Source organism: Plutella xylostella, chromosome 10 (assembly GCF_932276165.1).
Source record: "Plutella xylostella chromosome 10, ilPluXylo3.1, whole genome shotgun sequence".
Lineage (NCBI taxonomy): Eukaryota > Metazoa > Arthropoda > Insecta > Lepidoptera > Plutellidae > Plutella > Plutella xylostella.
The window spans coordinates 3,208,787-3,218,885 of NC_063990.1; the positions used below are offsets into that span (position 1 = coordinate 3,208,787).

Sequence of the window (10,099 nt, forward strand, 5' to 3'; positions counted from 1 at the left end):
TTATAAACTACATTAATATAAAGTATAAACGATATGTAAACACCTACATATAATAATATATAAAACCTACATAGTTAATAATAAATATATACCTATATATTCTATAATAATACATAAATATTATTAAAAATAAATAAATAATTGCTGCTGCATTCTAATCAGGATAAGATAAATTTAAGTAGTGCTGTCGGAGCTTGTTTTTGAAGGATGTTTTTGAAGGAAGTACTTAATAATTAATGTATTTAAAGTATAAATAATAAACATTAACATTTCAAATTGGTATAGTATATTGTACTGCTCACTGCAATAAATATAAGCTACAAAGAACATTTAAATATTTATCACTACATCAATAGTTACATAATATAAAATATTTTAAATGCACATCATAATACTCAACTTAAAAACATCGTAAGGTATAAATGCCTATACGAGTAAAACCACAATTCACTTACCAACTAAATAACTATTTATCTCAAGTAAGACCACACTCCCACAAAAACACAGAAGATGATGAAGTAGAACAAGTATAAAAGTACCTGCAACAACAAAAAAGATGAAGATCAATGATTATGAATAAAAAGTTACCTATTAGGATTGTTTTGACAAAAACACATTCATGAACGAGTGATAAGACGAGATTCGGAGCGTATCCTTGCCACAATTAAAAGACCTATGGCGTTGCAAGTTTCAGCACATTCCCCCCGCGCCTCAACCCGCACCGCGAAGGGGACTTAAAAAATGTATACTGTCCATTGGTCAAAATAAATAATTTGTAGTGAAAGAATGTAAGCAAGAACGCGTAGCATAGGACGCTATCCCGCCTGCTGCACCTATGGACCTAATCCTTAGACTGGTGGCCGATAGTGGCTGGATAATTAAGGCCAACGACAGAGCAGAGAGCCGTAGTGCTTCTTCGGAGACACCTGTGTCCAGCAGTGGACATACACGGGGTGATGGTTGACTCACCGTGTTCTGCCACTCTCGGTTCTTCACGCAATGGCTGTAGGGCATGGTGGTGAATGTGACGGAGTTGTAGAGCGGCACCCACACTCCCGGCAGCAGCCAGAACAAGAAGTCGTCCACGGCTTTACGCACCAGGTAGGAGGGGCGGGTCACCAGGTCTCGCATCTGATAGGGGGATACATGGGTTAGAAATTTAGGGCATAGCTACTGAAGTATTTAGCAGTAGGTATTGGAATATCGTCCATACATCCATAAAATGTTGAATTTGGAAAGGATTTAGTGTTTCCTTAGGGAATTCCGGGAAAAAAGTTACTACCTACTCTCAGATCCACTAAATACACGGTGGAATTATGAGTGCACTTCCTGACGGAAGGTTCCCGACATGATATTTATCAACTTTCAGTGTTATTTTCGCGAGTTCAGCTGTTCTTTACTGAATACTCTTCTGTACTTTCAATATAGGTAATCCAATACACAAAGAAAAGCGATGCACATGCACAATCTTATTACAAAAACCATAATCACCTCAATATAATTATACATAGCCAGGTCGCTGATCGCGAACGTGTCGCGCCACCTGGTCTCCGAGAACTCTGGCAGGATCTTGGCCAGGTCGTCGTGGTGGTACTGGAACAGGCGGTCCAGCAGGGTGCAGTCTTCGAACCCTGCGTTCATGCCTTGTCCGTAGAACGGGACCACGGCGTGAGCCGCGTCTCCGATGATTAGAGCCTTGTCGGCTACGTTGTATGGGCGGCACTGGAAAGATTGGTGTTTGTTAGGTGTGAAGCTTCGATTTCTATTTGCTATACTGGGTATTGCAAAATTGATATAGTAAGCCGAAAGCGGGTGATAGGGGGTCTAATTCTGTACAGCCTAACTTTGTTGGTCACTTAATTAACTTGCTTACTTCGCTTTTGGGGAGTTTTTTCAGGATAGCCAGCAGAATTACCCCTTTTATCTTACTATACCACTTTACAACAACCTGTACTGTCATTAAGCTATAATAGGGAATAATTTACTAAGCTCACCTTAACCGCAAGCAACGGCGACGGTGACCCTCCCAAGAAGTCTTCAACCAATCTCTTCCGACCAATCAGCGGTATTGAATCAGGGAAGTATTTGGTGAAGAAGTCTAACAGAGTTTCCTCAGAGTCGATGGCTTTGAAGTTTTGGAACGGCATGAAGAGAGTGACGGTCCACGAGCAGTCCTGATTGGGCAGCGCGATCATCATGAAGTTGCCGCGAGGCCAGATGTGGAGGTAGTTCGCTGGCATCTGAAACTATAGGACAAAAAATATGAATGTGATGATGTTCCTTACTGTAATTGATGCAATATTATCTACTAGGCCGGGAAGGAAGCAGCTGTAATCTGTATAACTCCTAACAAGCGATATATGTGGCGCAATTTTAAAACCAATAGGATTCTTATTGAGATGGCCACGGTGTCATAACGGAAAAAAAACATGAAAATCATTTAAAAATTACACAGTTTTTTTATCACTCACTTGTTTATTAAACATGTTTGCTATTTCCCGACGTATTGTTATAAAACTAATAAATCACTGGCCATCCAACTATTTATCAATGTTTTATGTCGTTACATTTCTTTGCTTTGTGTTCAGTTAATATTGGTTCAACTTAACAATCTACATCTTGGTATTTATGAAAGTACCTAATATGAGTATACCTACTAACTATATATTTAAGTATTTTTGTAAGCTCCTTTAAGGTTTAGTGTATTTTAAGTACTAGCTTTTAGCGTACAAAACCAGCATAGATAGTTGTTATTATTAATATATTTTTTTAAATAAACCAATTCACATTGAAATAATCCTCAAAGGAAAATTGACATAATCGTGATTTTAATTGTTAGAAAGCCATTAACTTGTACCTACCTATAGATGTTATCAGAGATGTATTTACAAAATGATTGACATGCGACGATGCGATCGCAATTCACAAGCCGTGATTAAGTTTTATTAGTAAAGAATAGTAAAGTTAATTGTAGCTGCAAACTCATAGGAGATAGGTATTCTATCCAATGAAGTACATATTTTAATTTGGAGCGCAGCTGATACACCAATCATTAATTATGAAGGATGTTTACCTACCGAAGAAAAACAAGTGCCCATATTTGAAAGAGGTAAATATTATGATTTTTTATGATCTACATATCATCTATCACCACCCAATATCCAACAGTTACCGCTGGTCCTCGAAACCACACTAACCATTAGAATGGGCCTCCTTCATTGGTTCCTAGCAGTAAATTCCCTGCAATTGATTTACAGTACTAACACAACATTTTACGATCGTATTTACAAGAAAGAAAAATATATAAATGCAGAATGTTTAATGAAAGTGGTTCAGTTCTTCCCCGCAAAACAAACCATCACGCTTTACAACTTCAATCACAAATTCCACAGCTTCATCAAAACTCTCAGCCACCAGTATCGATACGAAAACGTTATAAAAAGTTATCAAAATTGTGATCATACTTATAATTCACAAAATTTTGTGATATTTGCTAAAGAGATCGATATATTACATACAAGTATCAAGTGCTTGATACGAAATCCCTACTGGCGCCCTGCTAGTCGGTTTATTATCATGATAAAGAAATTAAATACTACGATCCTCAACGAAACCCTACATATTTTGTATAAACATTACATGTTCAATAGTATAGTGATTCAACAATCAGGGAATGATGCAAACATTTACACGTTTGATCCGTTCAAAAATGGATATTGTGGAAAGAGTTTTGGTGCGATAATTGATCTGGGACCATGTAGCCTCGTAAACTCTAAGAAAAGCGAATATTATTTTCGTAGAAATCCGCCGCGCGATCTACGCAACTGCACTATAACTGTAGCTGCCAATGAAGACATTCCAAACTTTATTTACGAATCAAAAAAATATGAATACTACGATGGAGATCCAATAATTGGCCTAGAACAGTTTATCATAGAAACTGTAGCTGCGGCTGAACAGTTTTCTGTTAACTATATTCTTGTTGGCTCTAATGAAAGCTATGGCGTTATTTTAGAAAATGGCACTTTCACTGGAGTGTTCAAATATTTAAGAACTGGTGAAGCAGACATTGCCGCTGGAGGGATGTCTCTAATAAAGAACAGAGTGGATACATTTGACTTTATTTGGGGATACTATTTCGGGACTTACAACTTGTATACGAAGACCAGTAACGAGAGGAAATGGCGACACGTTTACAAGGAGTTTGGCGCAACCACGTGGATCTCCATAGCTCTTGCTTTCACGGCTATACTTTTCATGGCTTCTTACGTGTCATACATAGGAAAGAAACTTGGAACCAAGTTCTACGATCGGTCATATCTAATCATCACATTGTGGGGCTATTTCTTCGCTAATACAAGCAAGACTCTGAACCAGAGGAAATTGTATAGAAGCGTTTTGATCTGCTGGATTTTCTTCACATTTTTCATCATAAGCTTTTATACGACAGCCCTATATAGCTTGACTACAGCTCGTTTGGTCCCAAATGAAGTGAAAGACATGAAGTATGTGATGGAAAACGGCTACAGGTTTTGTTGCTCCAAGCAGACGAGAGAGTTCGTTCTGTTTGCTTTCAACCAGAAGCTGCCGAAAAGCGATTGTAAAACGGAGCACGACGACCCGGCTAAGAGTTTTAGGAAGGTTTCGCGAGACAGTAATTTGTATACCATTGAAATGGACTACACGTATCGTCTTAATGAGTGTGATTATGTGGACGAGGTAGGCAAGCCAACGTTGCAGTACGTTGAGTACGCCAGCCACGCCGTCACTGCTGTCTATTTCCACCGAGGATCCATACTGCAGAAGAAATTCAGCTATCGGACAAGATTACTGTTTGAGAGTGGACTGATGGAAAAACAGTTGCGCGATATAACGTCAAGGGGAAATCTTGCATGCAAGATTAAATCCAATGTTTACTACAGCATTCGACTCAGGGATTGGTGGCTTAGTTTTTTTATACTATTCCTGGGCTCCTCGTTATCATTACTAACCTTTGCCATTGAAATTTTTAAGAGGTACCTTATCTGTTTTGTGTTCTCCTATCAGATGGTCCATACATTAGGATTTGAACTAAAATTATGTATCTTTTCCAGAAATCAGCTTCGACGACGAACTTTTGCCGAAGATTTTCAATCTCCCTTTGCAACGGCGACTGCAGTCACTGGAAATCTTAATACCTAAAATCGTAAGTTTTAGGACATACCTGGCCATCTTCAGTCGGTGGAATACAGAGCTCCAGGTAGCCGTGTTCAATGTACTTCTGACTGTAGTCAAACAAAGGCTGCTTCATCATCGCCTTGCGTACAGCGGAGAATGCACCATCAGCCCCGATTATAAGGTCTGCATTCACTTGAACTGTACCTTTGGTGTCTGTGCTGTAAAATTTAACATAACGTCATATTCTTTCTTGAAAACAATAATTTTATTGTTGACGGTATGTTATGTAAACTAGACTTATTTCACTTACTTTAGGAATGTTAATGCACCTTTTTGTAGATTGGCTTCAATTAGTTTGTGATTAAAATGTTTCTCGACGTTCTTGTAGTTTTCAGTCTCTGTAAAATTTACTTATTATTTTTATTTATTTATTTATAAAAAACAGGCATATAGTCATTTTACAATTAATTAGTTGCGAACTAAATAAATATTTATAAGTAAATATTTTAGTTCAATGCACAATGCACACTTTATTTTTATTGTTACAAAGAAGTACCTAATAAATAAAAATAACTTGCAACAAAAAATCACAAGTACCAATGATTAATTGGACTCAATTGCTCAACATCATGTTAATGTGCCCATTTGACCTCATAGATACATAATTAGAACTGACCTTTCAGTACGAGTCCATTCAAGTAGTTTCGGCCTACCGAGTAGATGCACTGCAATAAAAAAGAAAGATATGAGAATGAAAAACATAAAGACGACGGGATGATAAATAATGCATAAAGCAAGTACTTACAAATGTTTATAGTACTTACGAACTGTTAAAATCGCTATACGTCTATAGGATGCAGATGGAAACCATTCCCATTACGAATCCAGATTTGGTAACTGGCTTCGGAATGGGACTTGGGCCAGTTCCTCACTTGAGTAAATCTACCTAAGCATCAACTTAAGTCATGCGAACCAACAATTTAACCAAACAGCGCTGCATTTCATGCATAAGTTGTTCTGAACTTGTTATTGTCAACTAAGAAACTAGGATAAGTGACAATCACAGCAGACTACAGATACCTTCTATAACTGGCTAAGAAAACAGCAATGAAAAAAGTTTCCCGAAACAAGTATTCACAAACCTGATTCGTCCTCGCATCGTACGGTATCTCATACGTCGACCCGTCCGTCCGGTGTATCATGCGAGCTTTCATCGGTATCCCATGGTTCTGTATTATGTGGTCTTCAAGCCCGACATCCTTGAGGGCCGTACGTCCCCTCACAGATAACGCCAGGTTTATGGACCGCCCTCTGACCTGTGGTGTGTTCCGTATGTCTGGGGGAGATTATCGTTATGTAATCGGACTATTTGTGGTAAACAGGATGGGGTGATTAATGGAATGGAGGCGAAGGACGATAGATACAAAGTTACGGGAGAATACATAATTATGATGAATGAAAACCTTGGATATTGTCTATTCTGACGACTTTGTTTTTTAAGAAAGTGGAATATTCGTTTTACTTGTCATAGGCTAGAAAAATGATACGTCTACACATCAGATTACCTACCGCACGATCTCGCACAGTTGTCACTGGCAGTGGTAGCTTAGCTTGTGAAAGTGGCCTAATTTGGTTTAGCGGTCAATTCAGGATCAAGTTACCATAATAATTATGTTCACCTTGTGACCTTCATAATATTGATTCTGGTACTGGAATTTGTTAAATAGGGAATATGCAAGTGGTTCAAATAAAGGTCAAATATTATTTATAATAAACTTTGTTGTTCCATAACTACGACTCCATCATTATTTTTGATTATAATTTATTTTTGAGCAAGTAAATGAAGTTGAAAAGTACAAAAAAACTTCGGTAAATTCTAACTTCCGAGAAACGTCACCCATTTTCTTAGGGCGGATGTGACGTAATAATTCTTTATATATCAATCTCAGAATAATAACTTCTTTGCGTTTGCGTATAGTTAAATAAATGTCAAGTGTAAACAAAGAAATGTTAATGTCACCGAGTATTTGTGATGCTCGTTGTGATCAGATACGATGGATCACATAAAAATTCTTCAAATACGAGTAGATCCTAGCCTCCTATAACCTCTCCACTTCTTGTTTGATATGCTTGTTTGTTTGCAAAGTTTAGGACTTTTTATATTTTTTGTTGGTAGTGTATGGGCTGCCACTAGTTGTTCTATTGTAATGAGGCGTAAACAGCCATTCGCTAGTCAACGAGCCACTCAAATATGCTCCATATGCAATACACAATAAAATTAAATTTGTATTGTAAGTATTATGACATGAACATGACACAAGTTGCTCTTTCTACTTTTAGGTTATAATGGCAGTCGTTAGTATATTTCAAAAGTTGTAATTTTTTTCTAAATTAAGTTATGGAAGAATTCTCGTAATCAGAAGAACTGGACACATTAAATTTATTACGCAGTATGAACGAGTAAACTGTGGCCAGCTGCGGAAAAGGACAGCAAAGACTATTGAAAAGTCGAGAGCCGTGTGCCCAAATATTAGGTAAATATGCATATATTTTTATACTCTTATTCTATAGTTTAGATAAGGGGGTTTAGACCTTTGAGATATGCACAATGGTTCCATTCAAGAGAGCCAGGTGCAGGTTCTTACACCCCCACAGATAATAGAATAGATTGACCCACTAACCCTAGTCTCTCTTACTGAGAACCAAAGTTACAGTAAGTACTTACATACAATACAAATATTACTTTATATTCATATTGCCATAATAGGGTAATATTGTGTACAAAGGTCCTCTGGTTTGCGCGCTCCCATTTCAAAAGAGCTACTAGCAGCTATTTACGAGCTCCCATTACAAAACAGCCACTGGTCACACTTTATTACCATTACAAAACAGCCACTGATCACACTTTATACACTTCCTTTTTCGTTTGTTACCATGACAACATTGGTTTGTTGAAAATACAAAAGTACTCTGTGATTACTTGATTAGGTAAAAAATCTATGCCGACTGACGGGACTCATTATTCTGAGCCGTGAAATTAAACGATTATGACGTCACGACAGCCCGCCATCCTGACGGGAATTTCAAAGTGGTCGTGATGGTTGTAATTTTTTAACTTTCTTTAAAATACCTTAAATTACTTATTTTGGCGTTGAATTTTTTTTTACTATAATAAAGTGATGTAAAACTATCCAATAAAAGTATAAAAAAAAATTACGCATATTCCCTATTGGCAATAGACTATGATGTAATTATGTCAGGAGTGTTTTGTTTTCACTCACAAGTAGGTAGGTAAATATAAGTACCTATCCATTGTAGGAAAGTAGGTAACTAAACTAGCTACCAGATAAAAAAAACTAAGATCTTTATCTAGTTTCTGTTGAATTGATATATCAATTAAATCTTAATTGGTCTTGAATAGTTTGATTAGATAATCTTATTTACTTTACAAACCACCGAAAGTCCTGAGTTCGATTATCAAACGGGGCTAGCTAGAGCCCCTGCAAAATGGCATGTCAATAATAATATGTTAAGTATAGGTAAGTACAACATACTTATGTTGTATTTCGATTATGTAGCAGTTAATGACTCTTATGATTATGATAAGGATGTTTTAACTTTAGGATCACAATAGGCGTAATTCAAAAATAATCGGTCAAAATCTGTTCACCCAGTCGAAAAGACTTGAGGTAAGTAACACAAAAAATAACACGAATTGAATTGAAACGATATTTTTACAAGTCACCTACATCACCTAAATACCTAAGTAGTAAGTAGGTACTTACCTACGATGCTTTCATTTCTCGAGTGTTTGAAAGTCGTCAGCGAGATTTTTTATCCCCGCCGATGTAAAATGAGGTGTGATATATTCAGTAATTAATGTAAACAAGTCAAACTCACCTTCCCGATATTCGTACAAGTTCACATTATGTCCTCTCTTCGCTAGATATAGTGCCTCCAGTGAACCTACCTGCAATTATATGCAATGCATAATCATTAATTAATAATGTTAGGTACCTACCTACATAAATTAATTCTATAACTTAGGTAAGGATAGAAAACAGCATAGGATCCTGAGGTTCTTTTATGCAAGGCAATCTTCCAAGTTTATCAGCCAGAAAACATTATCGGCTTTCTATTAATTGTAAACTTGAACCCACCCCTACCTACAGTTTCTTTCCTATACGAACCTCATACTACTTACCTTACCTACAACAAAATAATATAATCAAAAATATGAAAAAAAAATAAGGAAGGAAAATTGTGTAAAAAGAATGTCTAGGTACTTACCAATCCTCCCCCGACCACTGCTATATTAAGTTTCTTCTTTAATCCATTTTCCGCCATAGCTACAACACAAGCTATAACAAAACTAATAAACTATTCTCGCTTCTATCTGCGGTCAAGGCCTCTATTCTGGATGCCGGTACACTCACGACTAAAGAACAACAACGATATATTCATTGAATACGCATATGTCATATATCTTTACGTAACGAGCCCACCATGTCGGTATATCTATATCAGTCCCACCCGCCCTTATGATTGACTTGTTATGTTGTTGTCACAGACGTAAGCTGCGTAGTCGTGATGGATGCCGTGATCATTAATAAACACTTTATATATTGCACATAATAAATTGTGCTATAGATAAGTAAGTAGTTTTTATAAGTAGTTATACATTTAAATGCACACCTTGCGTCACATAGTTATATCATAAAATACACTCACGTTCAAAGAAACAGTTCCATTTACAAAATTCTGACTATAAATGGCCTAAATTTATTAATACATTCAATAGGAAGTTTTAACAAAATGTTTATGTTTTTTAATATTCTGGTAAGCTTTTAAATGTACTTCAATGTTGCAGACGGTGTCATTAAGCTAGCTTTTTACGCTTAGGAATAACTTGGTCCTTTTACTTAGCTGGCTATTTGATTTG

General features: G+C 36.7%; 1 protein-coding gene across 1 annotated transcript; it reads right to left on the reverse strand.

The window, feature by feature from the left end:
• Positions 1-274: 274 nt before the first annotated feature.
• LOC105390351 (kynurenine 3-monooxygenase) lies at positions 275-9,750 on the reverse strand. The gene is made up of 10 exons (XM_048623685.1): positions 9,448-9,750; positions 9,058-9,127; positions 6,300-6,493; positions 5,834-5,882; positions 5,468-5,555; positions 5,204-5,375; positions 1,995-2,246; positions 1,492-1,722; positions 970-1,131; positions 275-539 (listed from the first exon to the last, which is right to left on the reverse strand). Exons 1-10 carry the CDS (start codon positions 9,502-9,504, stop codon positions 471-473), a joined length of 1,344 nt encoding a protein of 447 aa, XP_048479642.1. The 5' UTR covers positions 9,505-9,750; the 3' UTR covers positions 275-470.
• Between the last annotated feature and the right edge of the window lie 349 nt (positions 9,751-10,099).